The following is an 18,309-nucleotide window of genomic DNA, read 5'->3' on the forward strand; positions in this document are numbered from 1 at the left end:
AGTGATTGATAGAACTTTCGTTAAACGACTTATTTAGCCGATTAATAGATCATTTTGGAATGATATCTTAGTAAGAGGGTAAGAAGCTAGAATAGCAATGAGGCAGGGATAGCAATGAGGCAGGGAAGGTACATAAATAGAAGCCGTCTCTGTTCCTGTCCCCGCTTCAAAATTCTCATCTTTATTTATATTTTATTAATAAAAATGAATCCATCTTTTATTTTTACAAAATTTTCCATATTCATAGGGATAGGCAATTTGCCAGGGTTTTTGACGGATTAGTGCCTACGAAAATTATAAAATTCCATTCTAGTGTCTGTGAAAAAATTAATTCCAATTTAGTGCCTGGGTCCACTCAATCCGCGATCTAAAATCGCGGATTGAGTGGCAATCCGCGATCTAGAATTGCGGATTGCCCTTAATTACTAATTAGGGGCAATCCGCAATTCATGAATGCGGATTGCATTCTCAAATTATGGCAAATATTGCTATTTGATGCTTAACTTAAACCGATAACTTATTTATTCCTTCTTGTTTTTGTCTCTATTATCAATAGGAAATATGGTTAATGATTGCCTCAATCCTTCATTTATTTAACTTATACAATATTTCTTTTAAATTTTTCTTTTAACTTAACGATCAAATACTCGATTAAATTCGATTATTTACGTATTATTTAAATGTAAAATTAATATATAGGTGTTCTGGGAAGTAGGTCGTAATTGTAGGAATTTAAAATTTAACTTTAGGAATTTAAATTTTAATAATCGTTTTTGAACGGAACAAATGAAATTTAGAAGGTAAATATATCAAAATTAATATATCAATGTACACCTCTAAATGTAGAGTCAAAAGTTTTGGATAAAATCTCGAAATTAAAATGTCAAAATTTGAAAGTTTCGACGTAATATGGAAGCATATAAGTTAAGAAATATATATATGTATGTATGTATATATATATATATATATATATATATATATATATATATATATATATAATAAAAAGAAAAAAAAAGTTCGGTTTAATCTCTAAACTTTTTCGCCTCACACATAAATTATATTTTTTTTATATATATACTTAGATATATTTATATATATTAATTTATATACTTCCATATTACGTCGAAATTTTCAAATTTTGACATTTTAATTTTGAGGTTTTATTCGAAACTTTTGACTCTACATTTAGAGATGTACATTGATATATTAATTTTGATATATTTACCTTCTAAATTTCATTTGTTCCGTTCAACACCGATTATTAAAATTTAAATTCTTAAATTTAAATTTTAAATTCCTACAATTACGACCTACTTCCTAGGACACCTATATATTAATTTTACACTTAAATAATACGTAAATAATCGAATTTAATCGAGTATTTAATCGTTAAGTTAAAAGAAAAATTTAAAAGAAATATTGTATAAGTTAAAGAAATGAAGGATTGAGGCGATCATTAACCATGTTTCCTATTGATAATAGAGACAAAAACAAGAAGGAATAAATAAATTATTGGTTTAAGTTAAGCATTAAATAGCAATGTATGCCATAATTTAAGAATGCAATCCGCATTCATGAATTGCGGATTGCCCCTAATTAGTAATTAAGGGCAATCCGCAATTCTAGATCGCGGATTGCCACTCAATCCGCGATTTTAGATCGCGGATTGCCACTCAATCCGCGATTTTAGATCGCGGATTGAGTGGACCCAGGCACTAAATTGGAATTAATTTTTTCACAGACACAAAAATGGAATTTTATAATTTTCGTAGGCACTAATCCGTCAAAAACCCCAATTTGCCAATGTTAATTTTTAGAGGTTATTACTTTCGGCTCCTTGAGGTTTGACATATTATACTTATTAAGCTCTGACATTTAAAAATTATAACTAGAGACCGAATTTCAAAGGACTCGGTGAGTATTGACACTTCGAAAGATTAGAATAAGGATCTAATTCCAAATGGATCTTATTCAAGATTTGGAATCCTAATCTAAATGCAGTACCGATCATTTAGACTCATCTAGAAGACTTAAATCTTCTAGAAGAAGACTACGTACGAGAATAAAATTTCTATTTGTAATCATATACCTGTTTGAAATCTACTAATATAAGGAGTTTGAGGCTAAAACCACAAATTGTATTCATTATGATTACTTGAATTCAAACAAAGACTGACTTAAACATTATAGTGCTAATCGGACAACTACCGTCCGATCAACGTTCTAACTTCTCTCAAGATGGTTCTGAGGACTATCTACGTATGTTTCATCCCCCAATGAATCTAATGTTATACCCATAGCCAAGAATCTAGTAATACCAAATGATTTGTTAGATTTATGACGATAATCGACATCAGTGACCTAAATATGCCAGCTCTAGTGGGGTTTGACCACCTTATATGTAGAATTTTTTATCAACATATGATACAATTACAGCTTCACCAGCATCCTGCCTCTACTCACCATTCATAAAATTAAAATCATCTTTGGTATTATAAACTCTGCTACCTTCAGGTTTCAAATTAGTAGCAGAAGACATTACAGAAGCACAATTTTTCTTTACTTCATAACTCTGTCATAGCTAGGGATAACAGTAGACTCGAAAACGGCTTTATCGGGGTTATATGAATTTCTAAACCCAGATAAAAACAATCCACACGAATACACAAGAACAACATAATTGATACATTTCTCATCATCATAGATTCACAAGATATATCAACCACACACTAGCTAAAAATAGCAAAATTTGATGAAAGAGAGTGTTTGTGGGAAGAGTTAAATCCACGACCTTGATAATTTGCTGTCCAACGCTTATATCATTTGAGTTATAACTCGTTGGTAAAAATCAAATGAATTTGATTAATCAATTAATTTAATTTAATCGATAAAAATATAAAGAATAAGTAATTAGAAGTAAATACAATGATTAATTAATTTTGTTAGCCAATTTGTTAAAACTCTTTGCCATAATAGAATAATTTTTTTTACTGTTCAAACTAAACCAAGCTAATAAAATTAACCAAAATTAATCAGTTAGTAATAGTGCACATTATATTGATCTTGATTTTTTTTTGGTGACGAGGACTCACTCTACTGAGCCGAAACTCAATATCATTGTCAAATCCCGGGATGTGGACCGCCCGCAAGCCCACATACCTGGTAAATCCGGACTATAATGGCCAGCAACCCAACCTCAACCACTCCATATTAAGAAAGGGCATAGCCGGGGGTTCGAACCCACGACCTTTGACGCCCAGATGGCTGAGACTTAGACCACTAGACCAAACCCGAGCGGACATTTGATTGATATTGATTTTGATAACAACTATAATGATATTATTTTCAGAGTAACAATAGAATTATAATATTGTTTAATTGAAAATAAAAATACTAAATTTAGATAATAGAAGTATAATTTTGTTTAAAATAAAAATTGGAACAAGTTGGATAGATTATACTAGCAGACATGGCTATAGTTAAATATGCTACAGAAAAGCTCTTATAGTATCTCGGGATTTGCACATAGCCACCAATGGCTCAGCCTTAGGCATTGCGAGTCCGATTCCCTCGGCCATATCAAGCTCTTCATCATTAACTCTCTTCCATTCAAAGCATTGAATCATAGTCCCTAATGCAACACCTACAAGGCGATTGGCTAGACCCATTCCGGGACATGCCCTCCGGCCGAACCCAAAGGGCATGAACTTGTAATTATAGCCTTGATCAGTTTGACCATGACTGCCTTCTTCGAATCTCTCGGGCTTGAATTTGACTGCATCATCCCATAGTCGAGGATCTCTATGTATAGCCCATGCGTTAACAAATAGTATTGTATTTTTCGGCACATTATACCCTTCAATAGTGCAATCGGACTTTGAGAAATGTGGAAGAAGAAGTGGGGCGGTTGGATATAATCGAGCAGCCTCCGATATGATATTCTGAAGATACGTCAATTTCGAAAGATCTGATTCCTCCATTAGGGTTTCTTGACCAATTTGAATGTCCAACTCGTTTTTTGCTTTTTGGAGTAGATCTGGATTGTTGAGCAGACTAGACATTGTCCATTCTATCGTAAGTGCAGTTGATTCCGTGCTTCCAAATATAATATCCTCAACATATACAATGTATTTATCAGGAAAAATTAATAAAATGTAATTGTTAGATATAGATCATGCGTATTTCATGTATAGACCAAATTAATCATCTGTAACATAAATAAATTTTATAATTTTCGGATAAATTAGAAAAATTATTTCAAAAATGCTAAAAACATTCAATTCATTTGAATTTTAAAAGGCAAGTTGGACTTACAATTTTCAGGAAAGTAAAAGTTCTTTAATGTTTTCCGGAAAATAAAACTGTACCTTCAACCAACCGAACGAGGCCTAAATCTAATAAAACTAAAAAATAAAAACAGAGTTAAGAAATAGATTTGACTAACCAGTATAAGGCCCTTGATGATTTCATCTGAATGATGCTCTGGGTCTGATTCTTGCAAATCAAGAAGATGGCTGATCATCGTATGACCCAATTTTTCATCATTATTTCTTCTATTCTCATCAATCAGACCCTGCAATATTTCATCACTTTTTTTACCAAGTTCCCTCACTTTCTTCAAATAACCCTTATAATCAATCCACTGTAAGATTGGCAAAAAGTCTCCTGCATACGAAGCTTCCGCATACTAAAACGTCTCTGCTATCATTTCCCTGAACTCTCTCGCAGTTCGATCATCTCCGTACCTCTTCCCCGACACCATACGCATAATCGTATTAAAAGTTAGATCCGAAAGCATCGGTCTGAGCTCAATCTGAGCATAATCACCACTGGAAACATTATATAGTCTCGTTAATAGGCTCTTGATTTCGTCTCTTCGAATACTTAGAAACGAGTTGAGGCGATTCGTCGATAAGATTTCAAGAGCGCTTATTCGGCGAAGGTTACGCCAATGGTCCCCATATGGGGCGGTTACGAGCGTGGTGTGATTGTAGTTTAAGTACTTTCCCATGATCAAAGGAGGACGGTTGGCTAAAACGACGTCGTTTTTGGTGAAACATTCTTTTACAGCGGATGGAGATGAGATAACGATTGCTGAGTATGATCCTAATTGTAGAGAGAAGATTGAACCGTATTTTTGAGAGAGATTGTGAAATGATCGGTGAATCGGCTGATTGAGAAGATGGAGATGACCGAGAACTGGAAGAGCTGGTGGGCTTGGTGGTAGGTTTTTGATTTTGGTTTTTCTGTGTAGCCAAAGCTTGAAAACAAGGATGAGGAAGATAAAAGAAAGTATGGTCAACAGAGTAACTATTTCCATGCTTGAATTCAGAAGTGCCTCTGTATTCAAGAATTTCTAAGGCTGACTTTAGGGGAAGAGATGATTTCAAAAATAACAGTGAAGAACTACTAGTAAATTTGACTGCGTCTATATTAGAAAACTGCAAATTGTTATGAGATTCCACATGACTCACTCTATAAACTATTTTAGAGGAGCAAAAGGTCAACCAAATCTCGCAAATTTGTACCAATGAATTATATGTCAAATGATATAAGCGTTTTATAGCAAAGTGTTAGGTCGTGAGTTTAAATCGTCTCACAAGCGCTCCGCCTTCTCTAATTATCAAACAATAATCTCACAATTTGTAATTCTAGATCAAATAATTTATTTTAATCAATTAAAGTACTATCTATTTTTCGTGTTAATTAAAGATAAAATTGTACAATATATACAAGTTTAAGGATCTAATTTTGTTAATTAGCCTAAAAATAGGAAATATTGTCCTGAATGTACTCTCAAATTGAAAATTTTGTCCTTAATTATTCAAAATAGTATAGAGTGAGTTATTTATCCATGATTTACAAGTTCAGCAACCGAATTGGCCTTTTACTCATTTTAAAAGTATGAAATTCTATATTTATATTTTTATAAATAATAATATACTCCAAGACCAAACATTACTGAATTTCTATCCAAATTCTGTTTATTCATACATATATGTAGCGATTCTACATAGATCAGCATATATAATACAGTCATAATGGTTTTTGTTTTCAAAGATTTAGTGTTCATGGGCAGGTTGAGACAAAATCTTGTTCATTACAGGTCGAGCTCTGCACATGGCCACTAATGGCTCAGCCTTAGGCAAAGTAAGTCCTCTGCCTTCTTTTATATCAACTTTTTCTTCACCAACCCTTTTCCACTCAAAGCATTGAACCAGTGACCCCAAAGTCAAACCGATCACCCGGTTTGCCAAACCAGCCCCCGGGCAAGACCTTCGACCCAACCCAAATGGCAATAGCTTAAAACTTTCACCTTCTCCATCATCAAATCTTTCAGGTTTAAAACTCAAGGCATCATCCCAAAGCGTAGGGTCTCTATGTATAGCCCATGCGTTAACCAATACCATCGCGTCACGTGGCACGTCGTATCCTCCAATAATGCAATCCTGAGATGCCACGTGTGGAACGAGAAGTGGAGTTACGGGATATAATCGAAGGGTTTCGAGGATTATTTTTCGGAGATATGGTAATTTGGAAAGATGAGGCTCGTCTAGTAAGCAATCTTGATGTTCAATTTGATTGTCTATTTCTTCTTTTAGGGTTTTTAGTGTGTTTGGATGATTTAGTAAGTTGGTCATTGCCCATTCTAATGCCACTGCTGATGTGTCTGTTCCCGCGAACATCAAGTTCTGTTAAATTTGGTTCAGTAAATTTTGATAAAATTAGATACTAGTACAAAACGTAAAAAAAGTAAGATATTTGAAATATACTCCATTGATATACTAAATTAAGATACTTCATAATTCTTAATTTTAAAGAGTACTTACGTATCCGTAAAATTTTGATGTTGTTACAATCTTTATCAATTCTGTTTCTTTTATCATCAAAATTGATGTGATTTGAACATTTTATTCGAAAAAAGAGTTAACCCGGCTCTTGAATTTGTGTTTTGAAGTCAAATAATTTTTTTTTAACTTTTTTTTTATAATTAGGGGAAGAGGAGCGCTTGTGTGAGTAATCGATCCCACGACCTAGCAGATTGCTGCTCAGCGCTTATACCATTTGAGCTACAACTCATTGATATTTTTTTTCTTTTATAATCAACTAAATCTCAAAATTTATATTTCGAGATCAAAAAAGTCACTTTTAACTTTTTTTAATCAACTAAATCTCTAAACTTGTGTCTTATAGTTAAATAAGTCACACGTTATATATATACCGATTTGGGATCTAGAAGTTAAAAAAATGGCTTTTTGGACCTTGAAATACAAATTTGAATATCTAGTTGACAAAAAAATATTAAAAATAATTTATTTGACCTCGAGATACAAATTTAAAAGACGGATTGACTTTTTGCTCAATTTTATTTTGATTAGTCTTATAATAAAATTCGAGTGAGGAAAGAAGGGTGTATCTATTGATGTCACTGTTGCATCGAGATTGTATTTAAAGAGCAAAACATTTTAACTTTTTTTATTTAATAAAAAAATTTAATTAAAAAATAGATTATTTCAAAAAGTCCATAAAATCATTAATAGATAAACCCTTTATTATATTAAATTACAAATTTATTTAATATGACATTTATATAATAGAAAAATACAGTCTATTGTCCTGGAAATAAAAGATACATACCATCTTACTTGAAGCGTAAGCAGTGACGTGCCTATCTTATCTTATAATCAAAAAACTCAATGAGTCAAATAAATATCGTCAAGGATAAAAATATGCAAAATTTAATATCCCTTATGGATATAGGTAAGAAACTTGAATTTAAAATAAAAGATCAATTCGGTTTTTAAATTTGTATTTTAAGATTAAATAAATATCTTTTAATATTTTTGGATTAATTAGATCTCTAAACTTAGAAAACAATTTAGGTAGAATCAGTCTACCACGTCATCCATGGACTAAACCCATCACATAATGACACATCATTGAAATAATGACAATCTTGTAAATTCGTTTCTTATTTATTTACACATTTTAATAGAAATATTATAAGATTGCCATCATTTTAATAATGTGTCATAATATGACAGGCTTAGTCCACGGATGACGTGGTGGACTGAATCTACCTAAAAATTTCTCACTTTGAAGTAAAATAAATCACGTTACTCAATTAAATTTTTAAATTTGTGTCTTAAAGTCAAATAAATTTCGGTTTGAATTTAGAGGTACAAAATTTTGAAGTTACTTGACCTAAATTTAAGAGAGTTTGAGATCTAATTAATTTATAAAATAAAAAATGAATTAAAAAGTGACTTATTTGATCTCAAAATATAAATTTTAGTATCTAATTGACCTTAAAAAACTTAAAATATACTCCCCCGTCTCATTTTATTTGTCCTATATCCTATTTTGAGATGTCCAAAAATAATTGTTACAATTGTATTATATATAATACATATTTTTCTCTTTTACTCTATATATATGTTGACAATTTATATTTTCAATGCAAAAAATTTAGACTATCAAGAAACATAATGAAGTACATAATTTAAAAAACATGTTAGTATTTAATTATTTCTTAATATGTATGAAAAAGATATAGGACAAATAAAATGGGACGGATAGAGTAATTATTTAATCTTGAGAAACAAATTTATAGAATTGACCTTTTGTTCCTTAAATTTGTATAAAGAAATTAAACTGATTCAATTAAATTTGGATCAAATGTATCCAATAGAGATAAACTAAGTTCTTAATTTTTGAATCATTTAATATGTTTAACCTTAATAAGCAAAATTAGATCTAATTGATTTTACCAAATAAATTTATGAATCCAAAATGACTACTCATAAAATAAAACAGAGCATACTGATGAACAGAAGAAAAACAGATTAGAAACAGAACACTTACCACCATAATTGACTTGATAATCTCATCGGTATAATATTCAGGTTCTGATTCTTGCGAAGCAAGAAGATGATCAATCAAAGTATTCCCACTCTCCAAATTTTCTTTCCTGGTTCGATGTTCATCAACCAATTTCTGCAAGAATCCATCAATTTTTCGAGCAAGTCTCTTCATCTTCCTTTTAAACATACCACCATCAACCCAATTCAAGATCGGAAAAAAATCCCTCGGATTTGAAGCTCCTAAATAAGAAGTCACCTCACTAATCATTTCCCTAAACTCCTTCGCCTGTTCTTCATCACTCACATCTTCCCCATGAAATCTTTTACCAGAAATCATTCTGACAATAATATTGAAAGTCAAATCTTTAAACATTGGTCTTAATTCCACCTTTGTAAAATCTTGAACAGACCCGTGTGATGATAGTTTAAACAATAGTCTCTTGATTTCGTCCTGTCGGATGCTTAAAAACATGTTAAGACGATGAGTTGAGAAAATCTCTGTCGACCCTATTCGGCGGAGGTTACGCCAGTGGTCTCCGTAAGAAGACTGAGTCATGGTGCTGTTATTGTAGCCTATGTATTTGCCTACTAGCGATTTCGGACGGTTGGCTAAGATGATGTCGTTTTTGCCGAAGCATTCTGCGACGGCGGAGGGTGATGAGATTACTACTACGGGACGAGAACCGAATCGGAGGAGGAAGATTGGGCCGTATTTTTGGGAGAGAGTGGAGAGGGTACGGTGCATAGGTGGTTTAGGGAGATGGAGGTGGCCGATAAACGGTAGCGCCGGGGGACTTGGAGGGAGGTTTTTGTGGGAGGTTTTTGATCGGTAGAATTTGAAAGCACATATGAGGATGAGAAGAGAAATAAAGGAGTAAAAGATTGCAGCTTCCATGCTTGTTTTTCTTGCTATGCTAGCACAATATTTCAAGTACACCCACTCCACTATATATAACTTCAAGTTTTTTCTAAAGGTCATTTAAATAAAATATTTGAGTACCAATTCACTTCATAAATTTTTGTAGCGGAAGTAAAAAAAACATAAAGATAATTTAAAAGTTGTTGATGAATAAATAATTTCAACAATTAACTTCTAAATTTTAAAAGTTGTTGATGAATAAATCATTTCAACAATTAACTTCTAAATTCTACTGATTTAAGAACGAATGTTAGAATTCAGACATCAAACTTCGTTGATTCAAACGAATTTTGAAAAATACATAGAAATTGTCTCACAAACATCAAAGTTGCTTTTTATTGTCGCATAACGTTGTTTAAATATTAAATGAAAATCAACCGAGCATAAAAAGGAAATAAAATAATATTAGTCTAAATATCTGACATAATCGAAATTTGTCATTTTGAAAGCCCAAATGATGAAATTCGGCCCAAAAGTGACGTAGGTCAAGAGCGAAGTTGATAAGTATCGATAGTTGGTTAGTGTCCAATAAATTCAGATCCAAAAACTGCCCAAATCGCTCACCTCCAACTTTAACAGAATTACAAAACTACCATTATGCCAACTTTTGTTCCCTTTTCTCTATGAAATCGAATTCCGTCTCCGCAACAACATCGATTTTCCTATAAGTATCAATAAATTAATTTTTAATAGATAATTTTCTCCATTTTTTAATATTTATTAACCATTCTAAATTGTGGTAATTTCCTACAATACACTATTCGCTAACTTATTTACAACTTTATCTTGGTGTCTTGAAGAAGAAACATCCTTGCATATTATTATTCATTGTTCTTTCGCTTGGCGCACTTGGTCGATTATTATCGGATTGAGTAATAATATTTGGGTGGCTCCTTATTCCATTGACAATTTTTTCAAGCAGTGGACAATCATTTCCAGCAGAAAGTATCAAGAGTTATGGAAACTTATTTGGTTCTACGTTATTTGGGATTTGTGGAATGCAAGGAACAAGAGGATCTTTAACAATGAGTTTATATCTCCAGAGAGGTTATCGTATCATTCAATAAGCAAGGCGGTTTTGTTCTATAAGTCGTTCCATCCGAGATTTTCCTTTTCATGTAGTGATGTTTTTCGAAATTTGAGTTATTTTTGTAACCAAGTTTGACGATTGAGTTTCGCTTTCTCGTTTTTTCGCCTTCCACTCCTTGTGGTTGAGCTAATACATCTATCATTTATCAAAAAAAAAAGTTTTGACTTTTCTTTTTTTATTTTTTTTATTTACGAAAAATATCTTTTTTTTCCTTTTAATTTCACAAATACCTTTTTCGGTTTACAATTTCGGTTTTCGGTTTTTTCGATTCGGTCGACCGAACCGACCGATTGCACAATCCTATTTTTCAATTTTTAATAATTTTTTTTGTATCGATTTTTTTTCTGGAATTTTTTTTATTTTTTTATATTGTAACAATAGTGTATATATATTGTTTTTATGGTGTTTTATATAGTGTAACATTAGTGTATATATAATGTATATATAGTGTATTTATAGTGTATTTATCGCATTTTGTAGTGTTTTTTGTGGTCTACACCATGAAACACTACAAATACACCATAAACACTATAAATGCACTATATATACACTAAAAACGGCAGAAATACACTATAAATACACCAAAAATACACTAAAACGTAAATATATTATAAAATTACTACAAATGCACCATAAATCAATTTGTTGTTTACAAAATCAGTAGCAATAAACAAATCTATGAATAAGAGAAGATAAAATAAATAATTATATTAATAATAGAACAATTTTATAAATAAAAAGTTATAGATCTACAATAATTTATTTATAAAATATTTAAATCATTATAAAAAATCTAAAAAATTACACAAATCTAAAAACGAGTTGAGAAATTCATAGCGCGAACGAAAGAGTCGAACGGACTAGCGCGAACGGAATAGACGAACGGAAAAACGACGAGAAATCCATCGGAAGCAGACGAACGGAAGTGCGACCGGAAAGACGAACGGAAAAGACGAACGGAAAAGTAATCGGAGGAGAAACTGAAAATCAAATGAAAAAGAAGAAGAAAAGAAGAAAAAAAGAAGCGAGAACTTTAAGAAAAAAAGAGAGAGAAGATAGAGAAAAAAGAGTGGCTACGTAAAAATTTAACCTAAAATGAGATATGACTTTTTTATATAGTATGTATTTTTTGTAAATAAGTTAAAAAAATAGGTAGCGTAGGAAATAAAGGAAATATGGGCCAAAAACAGATATTTAGAAAATAATCCCTTCTAAATTTTGATAACTAATTCAACATTTGAGATTAATTGTTATTTCTAAAATTAAAATATCAAAAGTTTCTTTGAGAGAAAAACAATTAGAACTTAATCGATAAACTTTAACAAATTTATGGGATAATTGACTCCAAAGGTATCCAAACTATCGCTTTAATATATTTTGGGTATTAAATTTTTGATTTTATTTCATTTCGATTACTAGAATTTATTTTTATTTTAACTAAGATGTTCAGGCCAAAATGATGAAGTGACACCTAATATTTCCATATGGCAACCGTTTTTTGCTTGAATATTTCTGAAAATGTGTCATTTATACATAATTTCAATTTATCAGAGACTTTTCTGGTCAAATTTTGCATACATATAAAGTTTTTAGACAAATAAACAAGTACAAATCGGCTGTAATTTTTTTAAAAAATTTCCAGTTTAAATAAAATTAAATTTTAAAAACCATGTTACAAATTTCCGGTTTGTATTTAACTTCAAGCAAATCAAAATTTGATCAGCAAAAAGGGAAACAAATACTTATATAGTTTGAATAATACCCTATGGTCAATTACTCCAAATTCATGATATAAATTAGAACAAAATTAGTTTTAATAATAATTGATGGAGTCTGCCTTCTGAACCGGTGAGTGAACCTGCAAAACAGGGTAGAAGCTAACCGGACGGTGGTTGTCCGATTAACTCTCCGATGCTAAAGTCAGTCTAGAGCTTTGAGCAGCGTTTTGAGTATATGAATGTAATTGTGATTCTAGGCATACCTTGTGCTCCTTTTATAGTAGTCGAATATACCTAGTAGAGTTGTATTAGGCAAGTGAATCCTACTTTATAGGGATTCGGCAATATCGTAGGGATTTTCCTGATTTGTCGTGATCTACCTTAATCTGATAAGAGTCCTATTTAGGAACGTCTGTTAGCAAAAATACTAACTTGTAGTAATCCGGAAATACGGAATCGATCCCACGAAGACAAGAGGTTTAAAGTGAGCGAACACGTAATTGGAAATTCAATTCGGAAAGCAATGATCAATTGAAGGTTCAAGTATCCAATTACTAACTAAGAATTAAACTAACGTGAAATTGCAATTTAAACAAGTAAAGAGAATTAATTATCAAGAATCTAATTCAGTAAAAGGGGAATGTCAAGGAGTTAGTAATCCAACCTAGGTTATGCAATCATGATTGGTCAAGTGTAAACTACTAAGGACCGAGCGAGGCCTAAAACGTCATTCCCGCTCTCTCGAGCCTCAAGGAATGCCAAAACCGCTATCTAGTCATTCAATCACACCAAGCTCACTCTCGTGTTACAAGGCAAACTAAATCAAAATCAAACGATTAATCAATCCGCTCCAAGGTCACCTAGGTTCAAACCCACTCTCGTGGAGCTCTAAAATCTAGGTTTTCTAACCTAAAGGTCGATCTAATCAACCACCTCTCGGTGTGTCAATCAAACTAAGACATTGATTAAGGTAGCTAATCCTAATCAAGCAATGAGTAATAGGAAAGAAACACAAGCATACAACACTAAGGACCAACCAATCAATCAAACCCCTAAATTATCATACTAACCCCCTAACAAAGGAAATTTAGCTACTCATATTTAGATTAACACAAACAATCAAGGAATGAGCAAAGTAGAACATTAAAGTAAGAAGAATTACCTTGATTAAATAAGTAGAACAGACAACCATAAAGATAATGAAGATTCACAATAAGTAGCTTGTAATAAAAATGAAGATCTTGTTATCATAAAGCAAATAAAACTTGCATCAAGCTCCAACAATGGAGGAATCTCCAAGGAGAAGATGGCTAATCTAAAAAAGGTAAAAACTAGAGAATAATCCAAAATGTCTACAACTTGTTATACCCTAAAAAAGATAATGTGCTATTTATATGGGTTACAAATGAGGTAAACAAAGGACACCCTTCTAAGGAGTGTTGGGCCTAAAATAGAAATTGAGCCCTTGAGTTTTGTCTTGTCTCGAAATTCAAATTCTGAGCTTCTTTTTAAGGGGCTCGATCGAGCCATTCACTTAAGAGTGAGGGCTCGATCGAGCCTTATGCCTTGAAGAAACTTCTGGACAGCTTTGTTCATAGGGCTCGATCGAGCCTTCCTTCATAAGCGAAGGGCTCGATCGAGCCCCTCCTTTAAACGCCCATATCTTGCTCGTTTCTTCGCTCTTTCAACTCGCTCCTATTCCGATACTTGATTTCTTCATTCTTTAAGCCCAAAACATTTCGCATTGCTTCATTTTACCTGAAACACTAATACACAAAATAAGCACACCAATACGGGGAAAAAGCGCTTCAAAGTATACTAAAAACAAGCGAAAACAACTCCTAAACATAGGTGTAAAATGCACCTATCAAACCTCCTCACACTTACCCTTTGCTTGTCCCCAAGCAAGAAATGAATCTTACTAACAAAACAACATTAACAACCTTGGTGATTATGAACTCATGTCAACAACCGAACTCCCAATCAATGAAGACACAAAAACAATCAACTAGTATTATCAACCACAAGCGATGCAAACAAATGAGGAATGCAATTATAATGACATAGTCCAATGACATTGAGAATACTATCGATATGGCATCATGTCAAGCAATCTCGAAGTTACAATCATCTACGGGACATGCACACATTGGTCCACAAGAATTGGCAATTCATGGCATATTGTTCATAGACATCAAGCAAAAGCAATTTAATTCTCTCAAGATGGCACTCCAACACTCAAGTGTTTCGGGTAAACAATTAGGCTCACTACATGCGAAAATTCACCATAAGCTTGCTCTTAGTCCCGAACTCCACTACTTGATTCGGTAATCAACAACTATCATATGGACTTGTATAAGGGTTGTAGCTTGGCTAGGGGTTAGGGGTAGGAAAATTTGGATAATTGGCTAAAACTTGACTTGAACAACTAACTTATTATGCACTTTTTGACCTAACTCGGATTTCCAACACTTGTGAATTTTTTTTTTTTCTTTTATTTTTCTATTGCCTTTGTTTATTCTTTCTTTCTTTTCTTTTTCTTCATTTTTCCTCTTTTTTTTTTTTTAATTTTTTTTATTTTCTTTTTCTTCTTGATATTGTTTTTATTCTTTCTTTCTTTTGATTTTCTTTTTCTCGAGGCAAATTCTTATTCTTTGAGCACTTTCACATTTTCTTCCTAATCATCAAGCTAGTGTCACAATTTTTTTTTTCAAAAATAAGTTATTCAAATCAAATTTGGGTGTTTAAGAGGTAAAATGTTGAAGGATAATGGTGTATAATTGGTGTGTATCAAGGAAAGGTTTAGGCTCAAATGGTGAATTCTAAGGGTGAAGGGTAGGCTTTTAAAGTGGTCTTATCCGGAAATGGGGTTAGTCCTAATGCCATACTCATTTAGCTATTGACACTCAACCATATAGTCTCGAACGGACACCAAGCAAGTTCTAGGATTTAGCAAGCAAACGACACTAAAATAAGTTATTCAAATCAAATTTGGGTGTTTAAGAGGTAAAATGTTGAAGGATAATGGTGTATAATTGGTGTGTATCAAGGAAAGGTTTAGGCTCAAATGGTGAATTCTAAGGGTGAAGGGTAGGCTTTTAAAGTGGTCTTATCCGGAAATGGGGTTAGTCCTAATGCCATACTCATTTAGCTATTGACACTCAACCATATAGTCTCGAACGGACACCAAGCAAGTTCTAGGATTTAGCAAGCAAACGACACTCATCAAAAATAATTAGGCTCAATCAAACACTCAAATAAAGGTGGTGTCATGCCAAATACTTAATTCCTACGAACACATGCCAATCATGCTATCAAATTTCAAAATGGCACCAATTTTTACAATTTAAAGCACATATCATGCATCCGCATTAAGTACCACGAAAATTGCCAAAATCACAACAACCAACTAATTGAATTCACCCTAATCTCATTGAAACATGTCATACACATTGCATTTCATTAAGCAAGCATCAACATTTGATTGATTAAACTAGAAAACACACTTGATGACTTCATTGATCGGGAAATACATTAGTTGACAATTTCCAAAAATACACCAAGGCCACTAATCATGCTTTCAACAAACTAAAGCCAAAGATTTCGTGCTTAAGGTGACTCTAAACAACCCAAAATAAATAGCGCAAACACTAAAAACAACTAAAAAAAAAAAAATAAACGAAAGCATAAAACATAAGAAAAACATAAAAGCAAGATACAATTTCACAACCAACCCTCCTCACACTATTTCTAGCTTAGTCCCGAAGCATGAAATAGAGAAAAAATAAAGCGTGAAATTGAATAAGAAAGAGTTGGAGAAATCAAATCTTGCTAATCGAATGTCGGGGGTTCCGGAGATGGTGTGGGCGATGGGTAGCGTGGCCCGCCTTGGGCGTTGAAATAATCCCTCAATTTCTCCTCTTGCCTTCTTTGCCTAGCCCGAAGGTATTTCATCATATACCTTTGTTCCTTCATGAATTGGCGTTGTTCCGCCTCAAAGTCACTCGGAGCTTGTTGATGACTAGCTTGGGCCCCTTGGAACTCGGTTTCGGGCCAATTTCCCCATTCGGCACCTTGCTCTTCTCCTTGAGCGCTTGTCTCCGCTACACCCTTGTCTCTCCTCCGCACTTGTTCTTTTTGAGGCCTTTGCCTCGGCGCCTCAACTTCTTGCTCTTGTTCTTGCTCGGTGTCTTCTTCTTCATCACTCGGTGATGGAGGTCTAGCACCATGGCGACTCACATAAGCGGCTCTTCGATAGTAAGGCACAATTTCTCCTTTTTTGACATATGAAGCCGCCCGCAAGTGCTCCATGTTGATCATTTTCGGCTTTTCCCATTTGTAGTCACCGAATTCCAACGTCTCCCTCTTTGCTAGCATAGTGACAAACCACCCAAAACCAATCTTCTTCGTACTTAGCTCGGGTATTTCACCAATATTGCGCAAGAGCCTATACGCCGAATTAACTCGGTATGCTTCCACCTCCGGGTGTAACATGGCGTTGAAAGCCAAAAGATCCTCCTTAGCCAACTTGCTATATTCGTTTCGACCACAAAAAGTGTGACCGTACCATTTGAGGACTACCACATGTGCGGTATCCATCACTTCGTTGGTCTTGGAGGTGTTGGAGTTGTAATGATCCAACCCGGAGAGTTCCTTCCAAATGGCGTGCTCATCAAAACCGACCCCCGGAATGCATTTCAAACCTTCATTGCTCATTTTGAAATCCCATGTCAACTCATCCAATTCATAATGAGCTCGCCTTCCACCCAATCGAAACTCAAACTCGGTAAGCGATTCTCCACTTGTTTTCAAAGTTGAGAAAAACTCATAAACGAGAGCTTCACAATAGTCATGAGGAAGTTGTGCCAATTCAAGCAAGTCTAAGCGCCAAAGAAGGCTCTTCACCATAGCTTCAATTCCTAATTTCTTCATGGTTTCCCAATCAATTTGGAATGGCTTGGTAATACCTCTTGCTTTGAGTTTCTCATAGAGCAAGCCTTCCTCTTCGGAACGGATTTGAAAAGGTGCGTTGAAACGTCTTGTGAGAGATGCCGGAGTGTTAACCCCTACTTCTCTTGCTCCGGAGGCGGTAGTTTTCCGGCGAGAACGAATGGTGGAGGTGCGTGGAGCTTGTTCTTGAGGTGGTGGATTTTTAGCGGACTTGGATGATTGCCCGGATTTTCCCATTAGAAGAGTAAGGAAAAGGGTGTTTGAAAGTGTTGTTAGATTTAAGGTTCGCCGGAGGATGGTGGGGGTAAGGTGGTGGCCGAATTTTTTGAAGAAGAGGAGGAAAGCTATGGAGTTTTCTAAATGGGGTAAAAAGAGTGAGGAAGAAGATGAATGAATGTGGACATTTATGGCAAAAATGAGGGGGAAACACCTTTGATTTTGAATTTTGAATTTGAAAGATTAAGATGAAGCCACCTCACCCATCCATGTGATATGTGTTTTCTTTTAATGGCTTGAGATCATGCCACATCATCAATCCAAACCTCTATCTTTGAACCAATCAAAATAAAACAATCCCATTCTTCCTTAATTGGCTTGGCTCAATCGAGCCCTTGAATTTTAGTGGATGGCTCGATCGAGCCCTATGTGGGAAAAATTCCCTGCTTCCATTTACAAAGGGGGCTCGATCGAGCCCCTCACTTAAGAAGGAAGGCTCGATCGAGCCCTATGTGTAAAAGGGGGCAGAAAATTTTTCCTTTCCACTTGATT

The 18,309-nt window shown here is 33.8% G+C and overlaps 1 protein-coding gene and 1 pseudogene across 1 annotated transcript; both read right to left on the minus strand.

The window, feature by feature from the left end:
• Positions 1-3,398: 3,398 nt before the first annotated feature.
• LOC126655688 (cytochrome P450 81Q32-like) lies at positions 3,399-5,843 on the minus strand (annotated as a pseudogene).
• A 98-nt stretch (positions 5,844-5,941) lies between these two features.
• On the minus strand, positions 5,942-9,858 carry LOC126655687 (cytochrome P450 81Q32-like). The gene is made up of 2 exons (XM_050349936.2): positions 8,866-9,858; positions 5,942-6,692 (listed from the first exon to the last, which is right to left on the minus strand). The coding sequence occupies exons 1-2, from the start codon at positions 9,841-9,843 to the stop codon at positions 6,063-6,065; spliced, it is 1,608 nt and encodes a 535-aa protein (XP_050205893.1). The 5' UTR covers positions 9,844-9,858; the 3' UTR covers positions 5,942-6,062.
• Between the last annotated feature and the right edge of the window lie 8,451 nt (positions 9,859-18,309).

Source organism: Mercurialis annua, linkage group LG7 (genome assembly GCF_937616625.2).
Source record: "Mercurialis annua linkage group LG7, ddMerAnnu1.2, whole genome shotgun sequence".
NCBI lineage: Eukaryota > Viridiplantae > Streptophyta > Magnoliopsida > Malpighiales > Euphorbiaceae > Mercurialis > Mercurialis annua.

Excerpts from the sequence above, each read along its gene's own strand:
- LOC126655687 (XM_050349936.2), bottom strand. The coding sequence starts at position 9,843 with ATGACCTTTAGAAAAAACTTGAAGTTATATATAGTGGAGTGGGTGTAC. Across the intron at positions 6,693-8,865 it reads TTATCAAGTCAATTATGGTG|AACTTGATGTTCGCGGGAAC; the intron begins GTAAGTGTTCTG and ends CAAATTTAACAG.